The sequence below is a fragment of the Diabrotica undecimpunctata genome, chromosome 3 (assembly GCF_040954645.1).
Source record: "Diabrotica undecimpunctata isolate CICGRU chromosome 3, icDiaUnde3, whole genome shotgun sequence".
Taxonomy (NCBI): domain Eukaryota; kingdom Metazoa; phylum Arthropoda; class Insecta; order Coleoptera; family Chrysomelidae; genus Diabrotica; species Diabrotica undecimpunctata.
The window spans coordinates 75144204-75171887 of record NC_092805.1 but is presented as its reverse complement, the minus strand read 5'-3'; the positions used below and the strand labels follow the sequence as shown (position 1 = coordinate 75171887).

At 34.0% G+C, this 27684-nt stretch overlaps 2 protein-coding genes and 1 long non-coding RNA gene across 3 annotated transcripts; 1 reads left to right on the top strand and 2 right to left on the bottom strand.

Annotated features, from left to right (window-relative positions):
• Positions 1-4671: 4671 nt before the first annotated feature.
• Positions 4672-10460, bottom strand: LOC140435899 (uncharacterized). Its single transcript, XM_072524612.1, has 2 exons — positions 10421-10460; positions 4672-5378 (listed from the first exon to the last, which is right to left on the bottom strand). Exons 1-2 carry the CDS (start codon positions 10458-10460, stop codon positions 4672-4674), a joined length of 747 nt encoding a protein of 248 aa, XP_072380713.1.
• Positions 10461-10681: 221 nt separating this feature from the next.
• On the bottom strand, positions 10682-12136 carry LOC140435898 (zinc finger MYM-type protein 1-like). Its single transcript, XM_072524611.1, has one exon. The coding sequence runs from the start codon at positions 12134-12136 to the stop codon at positions 10682-10684; it is 1455 nt and encodes a 484-aa protein (XP_072380712.1).
• Positions 12137-24120: 11984 nt separating this feature from the next.
• Positions 24121-25217, top strand: LOC140435649 (uncharacterized). Its single transcript, XR_011950213.1, has 2 exons — positions 24121-24662; positions 24719-25217. It is a non-coding gene; the product is annotated as an uncharacterized lncRNA (long non-coding RNA).
• Positions 25218-27684: the final 2467 nt, after the last annotated feature.

Below are 27684 nucleotides of genomic sequence, written 5' to 3'. Positions count from 1 at the left end.
CCTACGAGGTGGAGTGCGTAAAATTGGAAGCAAGGAATAATGAGTACATAATGAAGAATAATTTTATTTGTTAAGAAGAAGATATGATAAAAGTTTTAAATTGCCCTGAAGAATATAAATCAATAGTCGTTTCCATATTGCAGCAACACAAGGGACTTGTCAATAAAGAAAATAGAATTGCACAAAATTATATCCATAGTATAAAAGTTAAAGAAGAAAAAGATTTTAAAACAAAATCATACCCAATACCATATAAATACAGAGAAGAAGTAAACAAAACAATTAATAATATGTTAGAAGATGGAATACTAGGAAGAATTACAGGAATGTCATTTTTCACTAAAATCGATTTACAGCATAGTTTTTGGTTAATACCTCTAGAAAGAAAAAGTAGACAGTATACAGGATTTCAGATAGATGGAGTAGTATATCAATTCAAAGTAGTACCATTTGGACTTCAATCATCTTGCAGTGCTCTATGTAGATGTCTTCATGATATTCTGGATCAATACGAACATTTTGTAATTCACTACATTGATGATATATTAATTTTTTCTAAAACTGCTGAAGATTATGAGAAACACCTAAAAATTATAATCAATAGATTAGACAAAGTTGGACTAAAAATAAATCAAGAAAAATGTACATTTTTTCAAAAGTTAGTGATATATCTAGGTTATAAACTTAACACTAACAGCTTACTGATATATCCATTTTATTCAATAGACTTGATTTGTTAAATAGATGGTAGATTTCATTGTTGTGAATAAATTTGACATCATACTTGTTGAATTTTGTACATATGGAAATTGTTTGGTACCCTAAAAATCATAATTTGGGGTTAGATACAGAATTGATTGTGTAAATGTCTTTATAAAAAGTGTAAAACTTACCAATTCATATGGATGAAAGCCTGTTGAATGGAAATAATTCCTAGATTGTGTCTATAAATAAACAGAACACAACATAGATTATATTTTTAATTAAGGTTATATTTTATTCTCTGATATAGCATCCATTGCTCCATTTGACATGACAGTTTGACCATAGAATAGCCGAACTGTGCTCCGTTGTTCTCTGCTTTGACATAGACAGCGAACAGGGATATATTTGATAGAACAATTAAAATAGGAAATTAAATTATTTCATTTATTATAATTACTAAGGTATGTGGATAAGAAAATTAATATTTAAAAAAATAATAAGTAAATTATTTATTTTAAATTTAATTTTGGGGTGTTGAAATGATATTGTTTAAAAAATTAATTTATAAGTTATATACTAGATAATATTAGATATAACAAGTATTTGGTTATTTTAAGAAGTTATATACTAGAGAATTTAATAAAAATTATTTATGTGAGGGCATTTTTAAGAAATTAGCATATAATAATTGTAAAAAGTTGTATTTTAGTAATTATAATGTGGTAGATATATTTAAGTGAGCCATGTGACTAGGCAACCAACTATACATGTGAATGATAGACAGATATACATACTCTCCAAGTGACATTTTAGGAAATAATTGGGAATATAAAGTGGGGTTATAATAATATATTGTTTAAAATGTGTATTTTATTAAATTAGAGTGTTAGTTACTAATTTAAATGTTTATTCTGATCTGAAAAGCCTAAATGTCAACAAAATTATCAATAGAACATTAACGAATTCTCCAGAATGCAGAATTTGACCTTTGTTTATGTTGGAACATTCTGGAATAATGATTATGTCGGTGGATCGAACAGATACTTTTTTCGAGAACATCCATATAGAAGAAATAGAACTAAATCGAACATGATTTCTTACCAGATGGTTCTGGAAGATTGAAAAGATATAAATACCCGTGATTTGGATTCAAGATGGCCAGTTTATTATGAAAGTTAGTAGAAGATAGACTCATTTAGTTAGTGAAGTCAATTGTTCAGAATTTTCAAGACAGTTTTAGTAAGTCAGTCAGGCAGTTTAGTAAGAAATATGAAAGTTAGTTGGAGTCAGTGAATCAGTTACAAATAGTCCAATTGTTTAATATAGTGAGTTAAATGAAGATTAAAAATTATGCATATATTTTTAATGCACATTTATAATTATACACAAATAATTATTGAAGATTAAAAAAGTATATGAGAAGAATATTGGTTGGATATTGGAAGAAATTAAAATTATATTATGATTGGAGATTAGTATAAATCAACTTATAATAATTGGATATTGGTATATTGAAAAGAAGAATAAATATAAATGCTGTTTGCTGGTTTGCTTGGTGGTTTATAAATGCTGGTGAAGAAAAATATATCTTAAATTGGTAGAAGCTGATAATTGGAAAAAGTAATTTCACATAAACAAGGATAACCGAAGTACGAAGACATTCAGTGGTGATTAGAATCTATATCAGTGGAAAACAGTTCATTTAGGCATTCAGTGAAAGAAAGGTACAAAATTTTGTTAATATAATTTAGTTAGTGTCATAACAATTTCAATTTTGAAGATAGTTTGTTTAAATTTAACATTGTCTATAAACTTTAATTAGTTTTATAAGAATATCAATTTAAAGATAGGTTATTTTAAATTTACATTGGCTAGGTTAGATATATATATATATATATATATATATATATATATATATATATATATATATATATATATATGTGTGTGTTTCATAATAGTTATAATAAAGATAATTTAAACCCTATATTATTAAAAATACTCATTGCTCATCATTCAAACAAACAATACATCATAACAATATATATATATATATATATATATATATATATATATATATATATATATATATATATATATATATATATATATATATATATTAAATTAAATGGCCAAATATATGGCCTAGGAGGACAAATTCGTTAAACTTCCCGTGCTCGAATCGGTATCAATAAAGTGTTATGATCATTTCGGCCTATCCCAGCCTCATCAGACACTTGGGCTAATACAAATTCAAACTCGGAAAGTCCAACGAATGTCTCCCAAAACTTCACTACAACAGTAGTTAGCTTACAAAGGCGCCACCTGCTTTGGCGGCCGTGAACGAAAACGATATGATAATATCGTTTTCTGTATCCTTTGCGCTATGCGAAATGTGTAAAACATAAAATCTTTTAGCGAAAGCCGCTATCGCTTTATTAAATTAAATGGCCAAATATATGGCCTAGGAGGACTAACTAGCTTTGTAAGCTAACTACTGTTGTAGTGAAGTTTTGGGAGACATTCGTTGGACTTTCCGAGTTTGAATTTGTATTAGCCCAAGTGTCTGATGAGGCTGGGATAGGCCGAAATGATCATAACACTTTATTGATACCGATTCGAGCACGGGAAGTTTAACGAATTTGTCCTATTGCATGGGGCCCATTGTTTCTTCTATCGATTCACCCAATATAAATATTTCAAAATTTTTACTGACATCTTGTCAAAGTCTTATAACTATAACAATGATTATAATATTATTGATTCTTTTCATTTTAGTGAATTTATCAATAACTTTAAACCTCCACAAGGTGGTTTCAGTGAGTTTTGATGTAGTATACCTTTTCACTAATTTACGCTTATCTAGTGTCATTACCTCCTTAAGAAATCACTGGAACTCCATCCAACCTAACTGTCCTGTATCTTGGGATGTATTTGCAGAACTGTTGCAATTAGTATTTGACACCAAATTTTTGGTCTTTGATGATAAATATTATCTACAAATATTTGGGACACCTATGGGTTCCTCAATCTCTCCCATCCTAGTTAATTTTGTACTGGATGATTTAGTATCTGACCGTTCGAGTCTTTTAGATTTTCAAATCCCTTTTATTAAGCGGTATGTTGATGACCTATTACTAGCCTTACCTCCAAACAAGATACAGGCCACCTTGTCTTTATTCAATGAGTTTGATCCCCACTTACAGTTCACTGTTGAACTTGTGGACCACATCACCAATAGTATTCCCTTCTTAGACATGTGTGTCATCAGAATGGGGGACAATACCTTAACCACAAGTTGGTATAGGAAACCAATGGCCTCTAATCGGTTTCTCAACTACCACTCTTGTCATCCTTTTAAATATAAATTAAACCTTATTAAAGCTTTAAGCTACAGACTGAATAGGCTAACACACCCGGTTAATACGAATTAATAGTAATTAAATTAACACGAACTATTCGTTCGATAGCTCTGGCAAGATAAATGAACTTTAACTCATAGGTGCAAATAATTTTCAAAATTTAAATGGTTGCAATAAACAACCAAAAAACAATTTAAAGGTTGAGGTCAAACTAGGTAAAGAACTTACCACTAATTACCATGATTTGCACTACTTTACGAAACAACGAACAAAACGAATTCAATATGAATACCTCGGTCACTAGGGGGTTGCGTCTTATCTTCTCAACGACTTAGGCTCTTCTGTTTAGCGAGATGTATTCCACGAGCCCGGGCGGTACTATAGGGATATAGGAATACAGGGAGGACAAATGTATTGATTAGTTCACACATCCATATTTGAATTTAAACATTCTCCTTCTTGTAAAGCCCATAAGGTCTTTAAAAACAAAACGAATTCTAAATACTATAATTACTTAAACAACAAAAAATAATAATTAATACAAACAATTCCTATACAAATCCTAACTTAAACTAAAAATAAAAAAATTAAAATTAAAACGGTGGTTTCATCGTGGTTTTATTGGTACTATCACGGTAGCCACTCGAGCTACCCCGTCTTTACCCTCATGTAATTCAACAAGACGCGCGAGAGGCCACTTACACGGAGCCACAATATCCTCCTTTGAAACAACTAAGGCACCGATTTTAGGTACAAAAACAGAATCTAACCATTTGGACTTGTGTTGTAAGGTGTGCAGATATTCTTTTCGCCATTGAGCCCAAAAATCTCTATGGATGCGTTGTAACAACTGCCATCTGGACAAACGATTGAAGGATACCTCCGAAAAATCAGGCACAGACAAAGAGGTCAAGGGTTCAAGAGTCAGGAAATGTCCTGGGGTCAAAGCATCGAGATCTTTAACATCCTTGGTTAATGGGGTGAGAGGACGGGAGTTTAAGACGGATTTAGCTAAGGTTAAAACGGTATAAAATTCTTCGTAGGTCAAAATTTGTGCCCCGACTATACGAACAATATGTTCCTTTAGAGAACGAATTCCGCGTTCATAAATACCGCCAAAATGTGGAGCAGCAGGAGGAGCAAATGAAAACTTAATATTTTCCTTATCGAGAGCACTCTCCATAAAGCTACTAAGCTGTCGATAAGCACTATGAAAATTAGTGCCATTATCACAAGATACTTGCGATACTCGATCTCTCCGATCGACAAAACGTTGTAGAGTGGCCAAAAAGGCTTCCGCGGTCAGATCACTAGCTAATTCAAGATGTAAAGCCTTTGTAGCGCAACATACAAATAGACACAAATAGGCCTTTTGAGTTTTAACTCCCCGGTTATCGAAAACGATGGACAATACCGAATTAACAGCTTGTTTATCCAAAACCTTTGACTAACCAAAAACTGAGTACTCTTAAATCCAGCATGTAAATCCTTCTCACGATAATGACGAACTATAAGAGTAGTAAGGCAAGATTTTTTTGGTAACAAAAGCGGGTGTTTTGCTTCATACGATAACGAAGACTGAGATAGACGACCACCTACTCTTAAACACTGAGTACTATCATCTAAAAATACTCCCAATTTACGAAATGGTTTTGGAAAAGAATTTGATTGAAGATGTTCTTCAAAATACTTTTCCTGTATAAATCTGACAAGAATAATCAACGAGTCTTCTAATCCTACGAAAGTCAAGGGCCCTGACCGTTTCGACCTTTTATAACGAGAGTTGTGCGCGAAGCTCAACATAAAAGCTAAAATTCTTTGGGTCGAGGTAAAAGACGATTTATTTTTCAGCAAACAAGACAAAAAATGTTCCCCACGAGTGGAAACAAATACTAAAGCTTTCTTTATCTCTTCCAAAGAGGGTTTTTCCTGCAATGAGGGAGGAATCTCTGGAAAAATTAATGGAATATTATACAAAAACGAAGGACCTGTTAACCAGTCTAATTTTGATAGAAAAGCGGCGGGTAGCATGCCTCGTGAAGGCGCATCGGCTGCATTATTTCGAGATTCGATATAATGCCAAGAATAATTTTGACCATGGGACTGGATATACGAAATGCGATTTGAGACGAAAGTTTTGAATCTCGAGGGGGAACTTTTAATCCAGTGCAATACGATTTGAGAATCTATCCAAGCATACACATTTTAAAATATTATATGCTTCCACGACTCCAAAACAAACGACATAAGTTTTACCAAATGAACAGCAGCTAACAATTCTAATTGAGGTATAGTAATCTGTTTTATAGGAGCTACTTTCAATTTGGCACACAGTAAATTAACTTGAACTAGGTTACGAGTATCAATACTACGAATATAAACGACTCAAGCATATCCCTTTTCACTAGCATCGGCAAATTCATGAAGCTCTAAGATGGGACATGAGGAAATATTCAAAAAACGAGTAATTTTGAACTGTGAAATAAGAGATAGTTCGCTCTTATATTGCTCCCATACACGAATTATTTCCGAAGAAGGGCGATCATCCCATTTAAGACCGGTTGCCGAAAGTTGTTGGATTAAATGTTTAATAAAAAAGGTAATAGGTGTTAAGTAACCACAAGGATCATAAATTCGTGCTAATTCGGACAAAAACGATCTTTTGGTACAAGGAACGTCTTGCAATTTGACTGAAAATTGAAAGACGTCGGACTGTGCAATCCACTTCAAACCAAGGATTTTTAATGAAGGACCATTTGCTTCTGAATCAAAATTAATGGAATAAGGATTTATATGGGATTCATGAAATTGCGACAACAATTTGGGTTCATTCGAACACCATTTCCGTAACTCAAAGCCTCCTAACTTTAACAAAGCGACTAATTCGTCAACTAAAGTTTGTGCTTCTTCGAGAGTCGAAGCACTAAAAACAAAATCATCAATATACGAAGCATGACGAATAAGCGAGACGGCTTTAGGAAAACGAGAGCCTTCATCTAATGCTAATTGTTGGAGAGTTCTGAAAGCGAGATATGGCGAAGATACTATTCCAAAAGTAACGGTTAATAAACGATATTCCTGAATTTCCTCAAGGCTAGAAAATCTTCATTACACGCGTTGATAATGCATGTGTTCAGGAGCGACTAAAATATTGCGATACATTTGACGAATGTCCGTGCACAGCGCAAAACGATTAAGTCTAAAATTCAATAAAAGCGAGACTATGTTCTGTTGTAACTTAGGACCGACCAGTAAATAGTCGTTCAAAGATGTGCCAAGACACAACTCGAATTTTATTTGAAACACTATCTGGTTTTACAACGCAATGATGTGGAATATAATACTTTCCCCTTTTCTTTTCGGCATTAGGGACTAACTGCATATGATCTAAATCAAGATACTCCTGCATATGAAAAGAATATTATTTTTTCCAGTCTATTTAAAGCCATATCATAGCTATCTTGCAAACAAGGCGGCGATTCACGAAAAGGTAAAGACACAACATATTTACCCGAGACGTCCCGATTATGCGTTTTCCGATAAATGTTCTCGCACAGTGCGTCTTCTGGTTCTGAAACTGGCTTTTCCGGTATGTTTTCCAGTTCCCAAAATTTCTATAACGAAGAATCTAGTGGGTCTTCAATATTTGAAAGACAAACAAGGGAAGTCGACGAAAGGTTAGGTGTGCTAGTAGGTCCTAACAAAATATAACCAAAAACGGTATTTAGGGCATCTGGTTGTCCCGCTTTACCTTCAATTTTACCTTCTAACAACACATTCGAAAATATGCTACAACGAATTAACAAATCAATAGATTGACTACAGTTAAATTTGGGATCGGCTAACTTTCAAATTTTTAATATAATTCCACGTCGATATGTCAATTTTGGTGCTAAGCAAATCCGAGCAAACCCGATCTGTAATAATACCCTCCAAGTGAAACACCTGTGACTCCTGATGATGAGGTTGGATAGAAAAACTTATTTGACCTTAATTCAGTTTCGTTTGCATCGAATTGAGTCCGTTAACTTCAAATGAACAAGGAGTTTTAGGCCAGCCTAGTTTACCGGCAGCTTTTCGGCTAATGAACGAACTCATTGAACCCGAATCTAGAAGACATCTCAAGGGCTGTTTACACCCCTTACTATCAATCGCGTGAACTAAAATGGTACTGAGCAAGATTTCTTTTTGTGTTTCGTTTTTCTTCCCTACAAAACTAGCAGCACAATGTGATATTTCAGGCGAATTTTGTTCGACTCCCGATGCCTCTGGGTTATTAGTATTTTCTGTGGACGACTGACTATTGGAACGATTTCTAGCGAAGTGTAACAAACTATTATGAAGGTGACTATTACATTTACTACATTTAAAGGCCTTTGGACACGACTTGACAGAATGATTAGCCTGATTTTTTTTTAGCCCTTTTTCTATCCGAATTGTCGAATAAAGGCCTCTCCCATTTCTCGTCATTCATCCCTGTTGTGTGCTAGGCGTTTCCACATTGGTCCTGCGACTCTTTTGATATCGTCGCTCCAGCGCATTTGAGGTCTTTCTCTTGGTCTCTTCGCATCGTACGGTCGCCAGTTTCCAACTTCTTTGTTCCATCTACCATCTTCGAGACGTTCGTTGTGTCCAGCCCATTTCCATTTTAATTTAGCTGCTTGTTTTATAAAGTGTTTTATAAAGTGTGTTGTATAAAGTTGTGATAGTAGTGATATTCGACGATAATTTTTCAGATCTGTATTGTCCCCTTTTTTGTGTATTAATATTGTGTTAGCAGTATTCCATTCCCTTGGTATGTTTCCTTCAAATAGGCATTTATTAAAAAGTATTTTTAGGTACCTGATGACTTCTTCTCCTCCTTCTTTCAACATTTCTGCCAGAATTCCATCACTACCCGGTGCTTTATTTCTTTTCAATTCTTTAATTGCATTTTCTATTTCTACTTCGCTTATTTCGGGCATTACTTCAGAATTTACGTTTGTTATTTGTCTTTTCAGATTTTGCTTTGAAGAGTCGGGGGGATCGTTTCTTGAGCGGTATAACTCAGTATAGAAGTTTTCAACTATGTTTGATATCTGAGCTTTGCTTGTTTCTAGTTGGCCTTGTTGATTTTTCAGTTATAATATTTTTCTTTCCTAATTTCGGTTTGGTATATTTCAGACTTTGATTTTTCTCTATCACTCTTTCTACATGTTCTTGTTGATGTTTTTTAATATCGTCTTTTATCTGTTTTCGTATGGCTCGATTAAGTTCTTTGTATTCTGTGGTATTTCTTTTGTTTAGTGACAGGAGCTCTTTTCGTTGTTTCAGCATATTCTTCGATTCTGCACTTATTTTGGATTTTTTGTTGTTATGGCGGGTTGCTACTTCTGAGCTAGCATTCAATAGTTCTTTTGTTATAACTGAGTTAATTTTATTAACGCTGAGTTGTTCTAGATTCAGTGCTTGGGCGGTTTTTAATTTGCTAGCATATTTTTCTTTGTCGACTTTTAGCTTTTCTGTCTATTTGTATCGTGTTATTAAAGTTAATTCTACGTTTGCTATACTTAATCCTTAGTTTAGCTCTAACCATTCTGTGATCACTACCCAGAGAGACATTATTTATTACTGTTACATCTTCTACGATACCTTTCTTGTTACACATGATGTAATCGATTTCGTTCCTTGTTTTTTCGTCTGGTGATAACCACGTCCACTTTCTTTGCGGTTTTTTCTTATAAAATGTGTTCATTACGAAATATTTGTTGCTATGTAGGAAGTTAACCAGGGTTTCTTCTCTCTCATTTCTAACACCATAGCCGAATTCACCAATATAGTTTTCGCTTTCTTCTAGTCGTTGTCCAATTTTAGCGTTGAAATCTCCTATTATAAGCAGGGCCGGATTAACACTTTTGCCGCCCATGGGCCAGAGGTCTGCCTGTCGCCCTAGCGGGGGTGCAACACCGGGGGGGGGTCCGGGGCTCCCCCCCCGAAAAAAATTGAAATTTAGAGGCAAAATAACGCATTTTGGGACATTTTCCAGCGCTCAACTGTCTCTTGATATTGTAATGGTTTTAGTACCTCTCATGATGAAAACAAGAAACTATGTCCTAAAATTGCGTTTTATTAATTAAAATAAAGTATTTGACAAAACTCCGTTAATTACGAAACCATTTTCTACAACCGTGATATTCCATTACTTAAGATTACAATAATAGTAAATAAAATCGTTGTTGATATTATTTTGTGAAACATCATGCAGCTCGTAATTCCCAAACTCAACAATTCTTTTATAGTTTTATGACTATTTTGGCTGAGAATGATTGATTTGGAGTGAAGTGAAAATTCGGCTTCGTTACTCGGCGACGGCTCACCTGTGAATGTGCCCGCAGGCTTTGAGCCATAATCGGTCATTGCTGTCGATTTATGGGCAAAAACAGTACAGTTAGGAAGGGGCTAAAATTAGTAAAAGGTGTACAGAGTAAGACTGCAAAATAAATGATAATTTCTGTATTGAATATAGGATAATAACAAATATATACAACATCGAAATATAACTGTTCATAGCATACAAAATACACATATCCAAACAAATAACTTACTCACTAAATTAGCTTTGTTAAAGTAAATATAACTTAAAACTTCTTCTTTCTTGCACGTGCATTGGAAAAATCATCAACAACTGCACTGAAATCGAGTTTTGTTGTCAGTTCATGTTCTATGGCTAAAACAGCCAGGCTGACGAGTCGTTCTTGAGTCACTGTTGAACGCAGATAGTTTTTGACTCTTTTCAAGGTCGAAAACGATCTCTCAGCAGAACAGTTTGTAGCAGGAGTTGTCAAAAACATTTTCAAACCAATAGCCACGTTGGGAAACAAGTCCTGTAGATTTTTTTCTATCAAAAATCTGTACAAGTTTGATAGTGAAAAGTCTTTTTCGGCTTCTTTGTAGTTTCCTCGGATCAGAAGTCCTTTCAGATGGATGCACTCGCATATAAACTCTGACTCTTCAATGTCTTCAATATAGATTTTCTGCAAAGACGTCGCGTTAGCAGTAATTTCTTCGGTAGTTAGAGTCTTTAATTTTGTTAGAAATGAAAACTTTGCAACGAAGTCTGTGTACACAGAGATCCTTTTGTCTAACTGAAACTGAAGTGTTTCCACGATGATGTCATAACTTTGTTGAAGACAATTTCCCCTAATGTCATCATCCTCATCATAAGTTCTTTCTTCATCTTCTTCTGAAGATTCATCAAAGAACCTCTTTCTTTTCGCCTTTCTTTTTGGGCGATCAAAATCTTGCTGCACCTGCAGCTGCGTCTCTTGTGGAAGTTCTGGCTCATCGTTCTGTCTCATTTCACCTTGCGCAATTTGCAGTTTTTTTTCGCCCTCTTTCTTATAGTGGGTAAACATGTCTTTCATGTTCATCACATACTCTGTGAGTGAGTTGTACAGGATTACAACGCTGTCCACGGTCATATTTTCAGCCTGGATCTTTTCACTGACTGAATTAAATTTTTGAAGTACATCTCCCCAAAGGGCTGCCATGAAACATGTTTCTAGAGACATTAGTTTTCGCAACAACCCTTTGGCTTTGGATTGTGTCTGTTTGTTTTCATGATTGCTTGAAGTCATGTCTATCAGCGTCTTGACCATGGGTTTGTAGTCTTTATTAAGGCTTTTGCAAGCTTCTTCCCTTGCAGACCATCTTGTAACACTGAGAGACTTCAACGACGTGTTCTTGTCCTTTCCTGTGGCCGTGAAATTTGACAGAAGAAGATTCCACCTGTGCGTAGAAGACGAGAAAAAATTGTACAATCCTTGCAAGAGATCAAAGAAATGTTTTGCAAGAGAACAGCATTCTGCTGCGCTTGATCCCACTAAATTTAGTGAATGCGCTGAACAAGGCACATAAAATATCAAGGGATTCTTTTCTTTAAGTCTTGCCTGCAACCCCGAGTACATTCCTGACATATTTGACGCGTTGTCATAGGACTGTTCCCTACAGTTTTGTATGTCCAATCCTTTCGACTGTAGGAAAGAAAGCACTGAGTTCACTAGTTCTTCACCTGTATGACCTTGATTTTTCATAAATTCAACAAAATGTTCTTCAGGGATTCCCAATTCATTCACATACCTTAATATGAAAGACAATTGATCAATGTGTGTTACATCAGGGGTAGAATCTACTATTATAGAATAGTACTTGCTTTTCTTAGCATCATTCAAAATTGTATCAATAACGGTTTTTGCTATTATTTCGATGAGTTCTTCACAAATGGTTGATGATAGGTATGACTGATTGCCTTTACCCGCTTAAAGGGGGTAAAGGCAATCAGTCATACCTATCATCAACCACGGGGGTAAATGTTATGGGATTCTTTTGGCTAAATAACTTAGCCGAGATATTGCAAAAAGGAAAGTGTGTGCCGAATTTGAAGAAAATCGGTCAAAAATTGCGACCGCTAGAGCGCGGACACATAAAAATATATATATAAATATAGAATTAAATATAATTTCACTAACTAAAATCATATATAAATATAGATATATATATAAAGTCTGAAAAAATACTCAAAACGTGTTCTGGGGACCAGGATCGGTGGACATTTCAAGGTCCCGGGTCTGGGTGCCGCCATGATGGTCAGCTCAATAGCTCATTTTTCCTATGGAAATTCGCTAATAATGAACGATTTCCAACTTTTGTTGGATAGATAATACAACTCGTTTACATTTTGTTATTCATCGCACAGCTACGTTATTGTATACTAACAGACGACACACTCACGGACACGAAAACAGACACGCAGCGAGACAGTGTCAGTGACTGACGGTAGCTGGAATGCGACTGACGACTAGCGACAGTAATCAGGAACCCTTAAAGATCGTGAAAAACGAAAACGAACACATACTCAAAACGTTTAAGGGACCGGATTGTTAAAGCAAATAAACGAAACAAATATGAATGATTAAAACATTACATTGATTTAAAATGGCAATTGATACTTTGAATATTGATTTGAAATGGCAATATTTAGCCTATTCAGAGAAAGCAAAAAATATAGTTTTTTTGCACAAAGTGCTTCTCTTACTACCACAAAGTAAAATGGCGAAATATGCAAAATTAAATAGCCACAAAATTTGACAACTTACGGCCTTACGGCCTACACAGCACAGCTCTCACCGTCTCACTACTCCTTACACCAGTGCTAACTGCTGCTGCATAAACTTATCTGAACCTTTAGATGTAAGATCTATATTAACTTACATTACCATTACTATAAACAAATAAATATTTCTTACCTCACAAGTTACAATTTCAAAATGTTACTCCGCTCAAAACAAATTACAAAAACGTTAAACCTAAACAGTTAGACAGACTGCAGTACGTGGAATTGAGACCAGACAACCGAATGACAATGGCGCGTGGCGGTGATGGAGTTGGTGGGGGGAGGGAGGCGGCAAGGCGACAAGACGCCTGCCATCAGCCAATGCTAGCAACTACTACGATCCCACAACTAAATTTCCCGTGCGTAGCGTACGATACAGACTGCCGCCTCGCCCCTTCGACTCACTTGGATAGAGTGGCGTAGCGTAGTGTACTGCGACACATTACACCGCGCAGAGTGTCGCGTTATAAATAAATAATAAACAATAAAATAGTTTTTTAATATTTAATGCTCAGGTTCACTGGTCTTGATAATCGATAATAAAGCTTTATAATCAATCAAAAATAATTACACTTTTTTTTTCTCAAATCCGCCGCCCCAAAATTTTGCCGCCCTGGGCCGCGGCCCAGTTGGCCCGTGCCTTAATCCGGCCCTGATTATAAGTGTGTAAGTGCTGTGATAGTTCGTGTTGGTTTCTATTATTTTCTCGTAGAACTCATCTACCTCTTCATCGGGGTGTGTTGAAGTTGGGGCGTACACTTGAATGATTTTTAGGGTGATTTTCTCGTTTATATTCATCACAATCATTGCAATTCTTTCTGAGATTCCCACATATTGTTCTATTTTATTAGCATGTTTCTTAGAAACCAGAAATCCTACGCCGTTTAGACTTTGTTCTTTGTGCGCTTTGTAATACAAGATGTTACCTGATTGCAATGTTATGCGCTCCTCACCTTTCCTTTTTACCTCTGCGAGACCAATTATGTCCCACTTTAGGTCCTTTATTTCTTCTTCTAGCTCATAGATTTTTTCATCTCTGTTTAAGGACCTTACATTGAGTGTTGCTATATTCAAGTTTGTTGTTTTTAGCGATTTCTTGCTTCCCCCAGATTCCATGAAGCTGTCCTTTTTTATAAAGGAGTGGGACTTGCCAATACTGTATGATCTACCCACCTGGGGACTTATTCCTATCGTTTTAGAATTCGTCATCATTTTGGGGAGGTTATTAGCCTTAAAACACCGCGCTGGCCAGACGTGTTGGTGAGTGTGTATTCAGTCGTCTATTCTGGATCAGACGCTGTTCGTAGCCGTCCACTCTGGATCAGACGCTACAGTTTGTGATCTTATACTATCCCTAAAATCAAGGGTTGCCAGCTCCGCCATCTTCGCCGTATCGAAAGTATTCTTCGTCGCCTTGGATGCCGTTCTGGACTTCATCTGTGACCCTGGACAAAGGACCCTTAGCAGGTGCTAGCTTCCCGGGTCAAGAAGCTCCTGGAATCTGCGGAGGGCAGGGATTGATTCACTTTCCCTGATAGGACTATCCAATAGAATCCAAGGGACTCCAAAGGAGTTCCTACCCGCTACCCCCTTAGCCTGATTAAGACACTTAAAACACGAGGAAGATTCTTTACGAAATTGGTATCTTTCTTTTGGAGATTTTTTCAATAACAACGAGCACTGATTTAGAAAATGACTTTGTTTACATAAACCACAACATATTGACGACGAATTTGTAACAAATGATGAACTACGATTATGCCTTGACTCATTAGAATGTTTATAATTACACTTTGGCTCTCGTATCCGCGTCTGGTACAGAAAGAATAATACCAATAATATTTGTAATATTTTAAGAACTATTCCTTCGATAGCTCTGGCAAGATAAATGAACTTTAACTCAGGTGCAAATAATTATCAAAATTTAAATGGTTGTAATAAATAATCAAAAAACAATTTAAAGGTTGAGGTGATGTCACCTCGGGGGAACAAATAAGGGTCTAACCACCTTCTGATATCCCCGGGTGCTCTGTAGAGGGCTTCGAATATACTGTCGAGAGTTCCTCTACTTAAGTCCATTTTCGGGTTATGGACTTGGAAAATATTTATCTTCGCTGTCTTGCCTTGAAAAAGGCAAGATATTTCTTACATGAAAATTTCTTCGTCGAAATAAAAACACCAAGTTAAGTTGAAACAATTCTCAGCCACAGAGTATGGAAAATAAATGCAGGAAGCAGAGCCCCGAGAGCACTAAGCTATCGGAGAGCCCGTGAGGGACTGACCTGGCGCCAATGTCAATAGTCAAGAGCCAATGGGAAAATTCGAGGCGGGGCGATGCGCATCGAAATGCGTACTGACTATGGCATTCGATGACATTCCCCCTCCTCTGGAGACTCTGCGGCTGGGAAAAATATTTATTGAATAAAAATACAATAAAAGATACATGTGAAAATACCCAAGAAAATATGCATAAAAATATAAGTAAAATTGTTCATAAAATGTTCAAAATAATTCACACAACACTGCACTACCTACGGGGGGAGGTCGGTGGTGATGACGGCATCTCAAGCTCCCACAGGGTCCATTCTCGGTCGGCGTGCCAACTCCTCCAACGGGTTCGTCTTCTTCTCGGTCGTCCGGATCCCATCTGCCATATCCAACGGGGTTTCGTAGGGTACCAGTGTGCCGAAGCCTACGTGGTCGTCCAACCACTTTCGGTAGGTGGGCGATGACTGGGTCTACTCCGAGACTTCCATCGGCATCTGGGGCTTCTAACTTCGAATAAGCCTGGTTCGTCAAAGGTGTCTGCACGTCGAAGGCTACAGGTCTGCAGAAGGTCTCGATGTCGGAGTGTTAGAGTATTGCTTTCTAACACTACGTGGTTCTCCCCATTCTTCTCTTGACTTCAACCCATGTTGAAGTCAATGATGTGTTGCCTTCTGTGAATTCGAGCTGGGTCGTGGGTTCGGATTTTAACCACGTTGCCGGGCGCCATGTCACCTCGGGGGAACAAATAAGGGTCTAACCACCTTCTGATATCCCCGGGTGCTCTGTAGAGGGCTTCGAATATACTGTCGAGAGCTCCTCTACTTAAGTCCATTTTCGGGTTATGGACTTGGAAAATATTTATCTTCGGTGTCTTGCCTTGAAAAAGGCAAGATATTTCTTACATGACAATTTCTTCGTCGAAATAAAAACACCAAGTTAAGTTGAAACAATTCTCAGCCACAGAGTATGGAAAATAAATGCAGGAAGCAGAGCCCCGAGTGCACTAAGCTATCGGAGAGCCCGTGAGGGACTGACCTGGCTGACCTGAAAATCGCCAATATTTATATGCGCTGTTCGAGCGATAAATAGGGATTTCCAGGTCAAGAGCCAATGGGAAAATTCGAGGCGGGGCGATGCGCATCGAAATGCGTACTAGTCCACAGACTATGGCATTCGATGACAGTAAAACTAGGTGAAGAACTTACTGCTAATTACCATGATTTGCACTACCTTACGAAACAACGAACAAAACGAATTCAATATGAATGCCTCGGTCACTAGCGGGTTGCGTCTTTTCTTCTCAACGTGTTACCGATTAAAACAGGTAAAAGCTAATTGTTGAAAATTAAAAGGGAAAAGCCTGAGATGGTGAAGCCAATATTAGGAATTATGTAAGATTTATGGTTAAATAAAATTTAAAATTAATTAATTATTATTTTAATAAGGTTAAATAACAGGGAATGTAACCAATACAAAAGAAAATATAAAATTTACTTGAAGTACTACAATAGAATAGGCTTAGCTCAAGAGAATGAGAGTAGTGCTCAGAGAGGAGGTTGGCACGTTTGCTTGCCTGTAGTAACCTAAGATAGTTAGACCAATCCTAAGATGATCTTGAGATGGGCGCCAGGGTGAATTTTGAATATCACACCAATTTGGGGTATATGTAGTTATATATTAACTGAACAATAAAAGATGATAGGAAACAAATAAAAATCAGAAATGCTTTATACACTATATGTACTATCCATCCATAGTTATCCAGTTACCTAAAAATATGACCCAAAATATAATTATATACACAAATTGGTCTACCCAGTTCTCTAACCATGAGATAAAATGATCTGGGATTACTGTTTAGGATAACTCACTTGGAGTAAATAGTAATTAAAATATTAGAAAATAATTAAATACTTATATAAGTTACAAAAAGGGCAATTTAAAAATCTGAGACTAGTCAGTTAAGACACTAGAACAATACATACATCAACCCGATACATGAGGGTATATACAAATTGCCATAAAATTGGAATATATATCCTAACAATCTATTAAGTGTAATATAAAATATTAATAAATAGATAAATTTAAAGTAAATAAGGAATTACAAAATTAAAGCAATTGAAAGGATTCAAATAGTTGAGGGTACTAACCAGGGATTGTGCACAAATCTGTTTCGTAACCCACTTAGGCTGAAGACCTAAGTATCCGAGGATATAATATGTAATATAAAAAAATTTAAATTTGAATTATTAACAGCTTTAACTAAAAAGTAAATGTCCTTAGTAACCCTTTTGCTGGAAAGGCAGTTCCTTAATCCGCTGTCCAGGGTCCAGGTAGTGGATGGGCTCTAGGATGGATTAGCCTATGTTCTTTCTATCTGCCACGGACGGTAGACCAACCAGAAAATTAAACTAAAATTCTTCCCAAGATAAAGTCTTCTTCCCAAGTCCAAAAAATTAAAAATATTCTTCTCCCAAAAAAAAAAATACCAAGATAGGTCCAATGATTGGAGCCGGCAGGCTATAAAAGAACAGAAAAAAAAATCTTTTTATTCTGTCTTCATATACTCATAGTTTTTGTTCACATCACAAAAACTGGAATACATTGGTCATTAAGTGACCTTGACTGAAATATTTAATATTTCCATACTAGAATTTACTTATATATGTATATAAAAAAAATAAGAATGATTTTTGGATAGGTCTAATAAGGTGAGAAGATTTAAATGATTGAGAACTGGCAAGTTTAAATGGAAGATGTACGTGTATTGAAAGTACTTACCAGAACCTCGGAGTGATTTTCCCATAAAACAACGTAATTTTCTAAATAAAACGATACATAAACTAAATACTTATTCAAACTCAAATTTCACATTAATTTCCAAAAACCCATAAATAACTTAAAAATTATTCCAATCTCTCGTAAGTTCTGCCTGCCGTGATAACTTAACTCATTACTTCTTGAAGTTCTGTTCTAAAATTAAAATGGCCCCTGGCCAGTATTCGTTGTCCCTTTAATGACAAGGAAATCGATACTATTGTAAATCGATAAATTGTATTATAAATTGCCTACTTTTACGGCGGCGAATTAGTAGCTATGTAGGGATTCGGTTTCATTATTTGAGAGATTTTGCTAACGTTCGAAGTGTTAGACTATTAACGATCGTATCGTTACAAACGACTTACGCTCTTCCCTTTAGCGAGATGTATTCCACGAGCCCGGGCGGTACTATAGGGATATAGGAATATAGGGAGGACAAATGTATTGATTAGTTCACACAACCATATTTGAATTTAAACACCCTTCAACTGCCCAGGAACATATTGATTGAGAATTCCTACCCATCTTCCCTCATTAGCAAATACCTTTATCTATCACAACTAGCGTCTAAACCAATGACGTATAATATATAGACTCCGTGAACGCTTTAAAAAGTGTCCACCACATGAATACCTTTGTTATTGTTTATTGTTTTGATATGAAGTTGCGTGTTTACATATTTTTTGTAACAAGCAAATTTTATTTAAAATTTTTGAGATTCATTTACCTACTATTTTAGTAAAATGCCATTTAGGTATCTTGTTTGTGGTCGCTGAAGTTCGAAGAGCGAAACGTTATCACTTTTCAAGTAAGTTATTTTTTATATGTATGTTTTATAAATATTAGGTTATGTTTTGATGGCCAGTGGAGGCGTTTAGTTGTTATTTATTTAATAAATAAATAAACTATTATGCATTATACTGAATAATAACAATTTCCATTAAATTTTTTGTCTTTTTTTTTATTAAAATCATTTAAATATAATTTTTCTTACCAATTTTTTTTTTCATAGATTTCCTTTTGACGAAAAAAAAAACAGGAAATTTGGATATACATTTTACAATTAAATAAGAACAAGCTTTCCAGATGGTCACGTATTTGTTGTGATCATTTTGATCCAAATGATGTTATCATGAAATTTAGCTTTTTCGTCTAAAAGAAAATGCAAAACCATTAGCTATACCAAGGTGGGTAATGTTTTTATTAAATTTTTACATTGGTATTGAATATTTATATAAATTTTCTGTTTACTGTTTCTTCTATATTGTTTTCTCTTTGCATACAGGTCTTCTAAAGACGCTAAAGAGGTGGTAGGAACTAAAGCCCACATCAGACACCCACAATTTAAATTTCGAAACTAGAGAATTTCTTACTGAAAGGTATGTAATAATTCTAGACCAACTGTATACAGGTTAATAATATTTTAAGCTGATTCAAATTCAAATTTATATTTGCAATGTGTTACATTCAAAGTGTAATAAATATTTTTTCAGACAAATATCCAGCAGCTCAACAACACAAACTGCTAGCAGTGAACTAACTTTGTCTGCCTCAGAAACTGAGGAACTCTTAGGCAAGGAAAATATTGAAGGGCATGCTGCAGATAGAGAATTAATAGCTAAAAAAATTAACAAGAGGCAATATTCATTTAATTTTTCATTTGCATTATTATATCCTTGAATAAGCAATTTTTCTTTCATTAAATCTTTTTATTTTTAGGAAGTATTATGTGGGGGATTTTTCCATGTCGGACTTAGACTGCCCAAGAAAAAGAAAAAGATACATGGAATCAGTAAACATGTATAGCAAAAAAAAGAAACAAATTGACACCCTAAGAAAATCTACTAAAAGATAAAAACAACAAGCAACAACATTAAACGCATTGGTACAATCATTAAAAGAAAAACTGTATGTTACAGAAAATGCTAAATCTGTGTTGTTGGTAAGTTTTCTTTCACATATTTCATAAAGAACGAAATTAAATTATTATTATATTCTTTTATTTTTGTATTTTTTATTGTTTTAGACCTCTTTACCAGAATTAGCCAAAGCATTGTTTCAACGATTTTTAAAGGGTGCCAAATGTGCCAAATATTCTCCAGAATTAAGGTCACTTGCACTGGCTTTAAATTGTATTCAGCAAAAGCCTATGATTTTGTAAGAAGAGCTTTAATAATTCATTACCACACCCATCAACCATAACTAAATGGTACCAAACTGTTGATGGCGCACCCGGATTTTCCAAAGAAGCTTTAAATGCTTTGAAAAACAAAATTGAAGAAGCAGGGAAGCAAAATAAAACACTTGTAACACTTGTGTGTAATTTAGTGCTGAACGAAATGTCTATTCGTAAGCTAGTAAAATGGGATGGGAAAAAATTTATTGGCTCTGTAGATTTTGGTACAGATATAGAATCTGATAATATACCAGAAGTAAAAGAGGCACTGGTGTTTATGTTAGTAGCCTTAAATGACAATTTTAAAGTGCCAGTTGCATATTTTTTAATTGAGAGTTTTTGTGGATAAGAAAAGCATCCTTAGTAAATCTTTGCTTAAATTTTATTTATGATTCAGGCATAAAAGTCTATTCATTAACTTTTGATGGTGCTGCCAACAATTTATCAATGGCCAATGCATTGATTTTATTTAACTCCTATTTGTACCTTCCTATGAAGAGGATGGTAAACGACTTTTCAAAATTATATTTAGGTTGCATTTCATCTGGTACTATTTCCAAATCTAGGTAATTTTTAATTATCTCTCCAGATTTGATCCAGGTATCCTTTTGCCCTGCTTCCTGACATCTTATCCACCTTTTGTATGCTCCTATCTTCACATCCTTCTCCATCCATATATGTAATGAAGATAGATCAAGCATGACCTCCATGAGGCAGTTAGGGTAGTCAAAATTGCTCGTGTTATGATTAAGCATGCTTGTCGTTGAAGCTTATTCAGCTTCTATTAAGTGGTCGTTTGTTGTTATTTAAACTACCATATAAGTGCGCCATACGTAATCATAGATCTGACTAGTCATATATAGCCAGTACATCGGTTTGGGTTTCAAAACCCAAATTTTCCCACATACTCTTTGACATGTAGAAAGGGAAACCTTTGCTTTGTAGGTTATTCTTTCCAACTGGGCGTTACATGTAAGCTGCTTATCTAATATTACTCCTAGATGTTTTACTAAGATTGATAGAGAATTTTTCCATGTCATACTACCTACTAAGGATATTTAATGTTCTTTGGAGTGTGCTGGAAAGAAAATTACCATATTTTCCTCTTACCATAATTACTAGATCATCTCTATAGGCATGTACTTCTTCCCCCGTGTGCGTCAAGAAGTGACATCAAGTGATCCACCAGGAGTGACCAGAGGAGGGGAGAAAACACTCCCCCCTGTGGACACCCTTAGCAGTTTTGGCCAAAATCTCTCCTTGCACCTTTGTGACAATCTTCTATTCACTCAACAATATATTTTCCAGCATTGCTTTGATCCAGTTACACATAGTAACACACATTGATAGTGGATCTATTTGATAGGGCATTATTAAATGTGCCTTCTAAATATTCTCTCCATTATTAATTGAGTGGCTGATTTTCTGAACTACTTTGTCCACTGCTGTTTCTGTTGATTTCCTTCTTGATATGCATGCTGGTTGCCATTGAGAGAATGATCCCTCAAAGGTCTTCCCTTAATATGTCTATCAAGAATTTTTTCTGTTGCCTTCAACAAAAATTATGTAAGACTGATCGGCCTGTGCGATTTAGGCAGGGCATTATCTTGTCCTATTTTGTATATTCACACCACCATTACAATTATAGAAGTCTTTGGTATACAACTTATTTATTATTATAACATATTGTATCTTTATATACAACATATTGTATGTCTTAGAAAATAATTGAAACTGTATTTATTACGTTGTATGCATTAATGCGTTAATTAAATTACTAATTGTGTTGCAAAATGTTTTATGATTTATTTCTTTTGTATGTTTTTTGTTAAAAATGTGTAATTGATTTGATATTTTTTTTGTTTGTTTTTAATTCATTACAACAAAACACGAAATTAGAATTCAAAAGTTTGTTGTTTGTTTGCACTCAAGTAAAATATTAATTTTCTTCTTAATTCCTTAATATAAACTTCAAAAGTTGCTTTATACAAGGAAATTATTGCAACAGTGAAAACCACCAGGAAATGATAAAAAATGAATTAATAAAAAATTAAGAAGACAATTTGATGCACTGGATTCTTAAACAAAAAAAAATACAGGGAACTCAGAAAGTATACTAATGTGATGGAGAAAGGGTCATCTAATAACGATATTAAAAAAGGAGACCGAAGGATATCAGTAACTACAGAGGAATCATGTTACTGAACACCACATACAAAATATTGTCAAGCATATTGGGGAATAGATAAATTACCGAAAATACACTAGGGCAATATCCGCCAGGCTTCAGAAAAAGAAAGTCAACCATAGATGCTAACACAGCTGATTGAAAAGTGATATGAACGTGATATAATTTTTCACTTACTATTTATAGACTTCTAGTAATCTTTCGACTCTCTAAATAGACTCGCAACTCTTAATAGAAATGCAAACCTGATTAGATTTATTTATCAAAATTTCCTTCACACTAAATAATAATCAATAGTCCTTAATACAATTTAAAAATGAGAATTTTTAATCTTTAGGCAAAACTTCAATATTTCCTGTTGGTAAAATGATTAAAATTCAGGTAATGTACTTTACAAACATTATAAAAATAAGTTTTTCTCTTATAAACGAGAACAAAAAAAAATCATAAATATTTAATTTTAATTAAAAAAATAATTATTTTCATTAAGATATAAATGAGCACGCCGCTGTTCTGGTAAACATACCTTGAGCGGAGATCTTTAGGACACCCGATTATATAGCGAGAATACGGGACTGCTTAGTCTATATATTATACGTCATTGGTCGAAACAACATACCAACAAATCAGGCGATTCGGTATCGATATCAAATTCAGATCGATACAATCGAATTGAATTTAGTAGCTCGGAGTGCTGGTTATGTCATCTGGAGAACAATAACAAATAACCATCGAGCAAAAAGACAAAAGAGGGAATCTAATCGTTATGAAAAGGCGACCAAAAAAGTGGCCTCTGATGGCCGACATATCCGGAAATGCGAATGCGCCAAATTTAAATTTTCCGACACTTATTAACAGTAGCTATAAAATAGTTTTCAGAATGTGTCTTAGACGAGAAAATTTTAATTAAATATTAACGATAACAGTCTAAAATGTGAAACAATTGTTAAAAAACTTCAATATAAATAAGATTTCATGTGACAGTTGGGACAAATAATAACATAACCCAACTAAATTTGATTTCTTAAACAAGGAAAGACTCTCTTTCCTTGTTTAATTTGGCCTCTCAAGATGGCACTTCCTGTCTAACAATATTTTTGCCCCCACTACCTTTACATTCCCTCTTTTGTCTTTTTGCTCGATGCAAATAACATAACCATAACCTAAATTATTAGAAAATGGTTTGGTAATCAGATCTATTCTGTAACTTTTAACAAATCGAATAGAAATGACCAAGTCGAATCGTAATTACCTGAAATCGGAATGTTGGATATCTATCGCGTCGTTTTTGTGTTTGGATTGGCATTCTGTAACTTACATCGTAATCGGTGTAAATCGAAAACGTCAACTTCTACTTGACGCGCTCAGAAGTTGGTGGCAACCCCGCACTAAAAAGAGAAATAAGTGTTCTGTGACGTTATGTTACTGGAAAGGCTAGGCGCGCGAAAAATTTATCAAAAAAGAAGATTATATTTCAAGCTTGTCGTCAAGTAGTTTTGATTTGTTTTGGTTAAGTTTAAAAAGTTCGTTACAAGAATACAAAATGGCAAGCGGAACACGAAAGAAAGAGGCATATGCTTAGCAGTTAAATTATTTAGTAAACTTTATCTAAATAAATAACACCACATACTAAAAAATGTCAGACTAAATAAGTCAACAAATAAATGTCAAAACAAACGTCAAGACCAATTTCGATGTCGAAACTTGATCTCGACGGAGCTTGTCTAGTCGAAATCAATTTCTACACAACATTCCGATAGTAGAGGTCGAGATGAGTTACAGAATACCGATTCCTACAATTCCGATCCGACTTGCTGACCTCTATTCGATTTGACTCATTTCTATTCGATTTGTAGTTACAGAATAGGGCTGATTGTAACTTAAATGAATGAAAGAATTAAAATTATTTAAATTAGTTGCAACACATTAGATTACCTATGTGTTTTAGGTAAAAATGCATTGCCTAAAAAGCAGTGGAATTTCTCCTAACAGGTATTCAGTTTTCTCTTATAATCTATTTGTATCTCATAATGTTTTTAAACTTGTAGGATTTTAGATTGGGGTAGAATCAAAATATGAAAACACTTGAAGTAGATTTCTGGACTAATAAATGAAGAAAGGAAAAATGCAAGTGCATATTTTATACATACTTTAAAAAGTTTACCAAGTAAATTTTTATTACAAAAATTTAAGCCAGAAAATGTAAATGGTCCATGTTTATGTACCTATTCATTATTGTCAGATTCAATAATATTGATTTTAGAGCTCTTATTGTACATTATAGTCCAATTATTAGATCAGATTTTATACCTAGTTCCTTCCAATCTCCATTTTAGTAACTGTTTTGGAAAACATGAATTTCAACCAATTTAAAATTCTGTATTTTAGCAAACAAAATTAGGCTTGGTTTAATAACCACATTATCAAAATTGAGCATAAGGTGTTTTAAACATTGTCACTGCACAATATGTAAGTTAATATTATTTTTTCATTTGTAAATTAGTCTTATTTTGTGTTTGCAACTGTATTAAATATTTACCAAATTTATTTGTTTTTCATTATATTAATTTTATTTTTTATTATCTTTATTATTTAAGTATGTAATTTATTTTAATACAGGATTTAATAAAAGGTAAAACAAAAATCAAATTAATCTCAGAGCTTTATTGATATAAAACCAAAAGACTGTTCAACAGTCATATTAATCACTTAGTGGGATTATAACAATTTGGAAGAGAATAATTTATAGCAGAGTCCAGAAATGAAATATCTGAGGGATTTCATAAAAGCATACAATATGGCACATAAGAAGATTATTTGGCACATAATAAGATTATTTGGTAGACATTGAGTGAGTACAACAAGTGATGCAGTAGATGTGTGTAGAAATGAAAAAATTACTTGGTAAATCGAATTCAATCAAGTATGGTTAAAATGACACATAATACCTGCAAATAAACACATGATGGCATATTCACAGTATTCTCATAAGAAAATAGAATGCCACAAAAAACAACTTTAAGGAAAATAAAAAGGTTTATTTAAAACGTAACTGTTATCTAGGAAAACTACAATAAAACTATAGAAATGGAATGAATATATCAGGCAGTTATTATAAGAACTTTCAAAATGCCATTTATGAAATTAGAATAAGATGCATCATATTGGATAGAGAACAGTATATGGTTAAGATAACTGTTCACTTGGTTTAATAAAAATAAAATAAGTATATCTATCAAGGTACATCATCAAGAAATACAGGCAGGTCAGTCTACAGTGTGTCACTTAGGCACAATAGCAGTTGGTGGAAAAGAAAGAAGCTTGTGATCAGGAAATACTTTTACTATGTGTTGATCTAGAAAAAGCATAGGAACCAATTCCTCTTATAAAACTTAAAATTGTCTTTGTTCTTTCAAGTACTTGGGCATGGATTTGTCCAATAAGGGTATTTTGTGGTAAATAGTATTTTACATCATAAAACATATGAACAACAAAAAGATAATCAATAAACACTTAAAACTAATTTGTTTATTAATTTTTGTAAAATAAAATATGATAGCAAGGTGGTATGCCATCCCTTTAAGAGAAAACAAAAATTGTACAAAAGTGACAGAACTGTATGTCTGCAGAAGTTCTATCATGAAAAGAATTGGAAATCAAAACAGAAGACAATAATTGCAGCAAACAAATATGTTCTGAAAATTACCAACTAATATAAAAAAAGAATGAGTGGAAACCATAAACTGAATAACACTATGAAGAACATAGCTAATATAAGAAATAGAGATTTACAAGAACAGGTGATTAAATAGGAGTAAATGGAAATCAGAAGATGATGAAGAATATTTTAAATCATTCATAGATATAATTTGACTTCTATTGTTTTTTGGATTTTTTCTTTGTGGAAAACAATGACCTCTGGACTTCAATTTTTTTATTGTGAGGGTCATTTGAAAGTACTGGAAAGTGTGCAACAGTTGATCTTGATGCAGTTAAAGTCAGCGATAAGGGAGCTACTATCTTTTTATAAATTTTAATTAAATTTAATACAAGGAAAATATGAAATAAATAAGTTAAACCTGTTAATAATAATATTTATTTTCCATACAAAGGTTAGAAATGTATTGGAATAGTAAACATTTATAATTTTTAAAATCTAGAGCTCTAATTAATTGTAGGTATTATCTAAGAGATTAACAGAAAATAACAGTATACAAGCCGTAAAAAACGCATAGAGGAGACTCATAAATCAATTATTATGAATTACAATATTCTTGTAAAGTATAAAAAAACACTTTTAATTTATGTCTCATTAATTTTATTGATATTACAGTAACAAACTGAGAAGTTACATTAACACTGTAATCACTGTCACTGAAAATTGTACAATTTTATGGCAATCTTAAATTAGTAAAATTATTGTACACCTTACATAATTTGTACAAGCAACCCTAAAATACAAAACAAATTGTAGCTACTGCTTGAGACACTCAAATGTAAATGTACAGAATACTAATAATTTTGTTTCTTTGTCATTCATTAAGAAACTCATGGACTGAATAATATGGTCTTTCAGAGATTTAGGTTTTGTCATTTTACAGAACTTGGTGAAAGATGTTGCGGATTTAATTTGTCCCGGTAGGTGATTATATAGTTTTTTTGCACTATATAGAATAGAATTCTTTACTTACTCAATAAGATCAGTAAATAAACATCATAACTAGAACTTCTAATGGAGTAGCCATGATCAGGTGTTTCAGGAAAAATTTTTAGATGGTTGTGAATCAAACAAAGTTTCTAAAATATATAAAGAAGGAAGCGTCACAACTCTGTGATTTTTTAAAGTAGCAATGAAGTATGTTTTTAAGACCAAATAGATAACTAATTTCTTTTTTTGTAATTTAAAAATAGTATCAAATTGGGCTGCTTTACTAAAACCCCAAAAAGGAAGCTTATATCAAAGATGAGACTTAAACAATCAGAAATATGCCATTTTTGCAGATGATTGACACTG

What these genes read in the sequence shown, in the direction of transcription:
- LOC140435898 (XM_072524611.1), bottom strand. Translation starts at nt 12,136, where the DNA reads ATGAAAAATCAAGGTCATACAGGTGAAGAACTAGTGAACTCAGTGCTT.
- LOC140435899 (XM_072524612.1), bottom strand. Translation starts at nt 10,460, where the DNA reads ATGACCGATTATGGCTCAAAGCCTGCGGGCACATTCACAG. An exon ending in GCCTGCGGGCACATTCACAG is followed by an intron (nt 5,379 to 10,420) that starts GTGAGCCGTCGC and finishes ATCTTGAATTAG; the next exon opens with CTAGTGATCTGACCGCGGAA.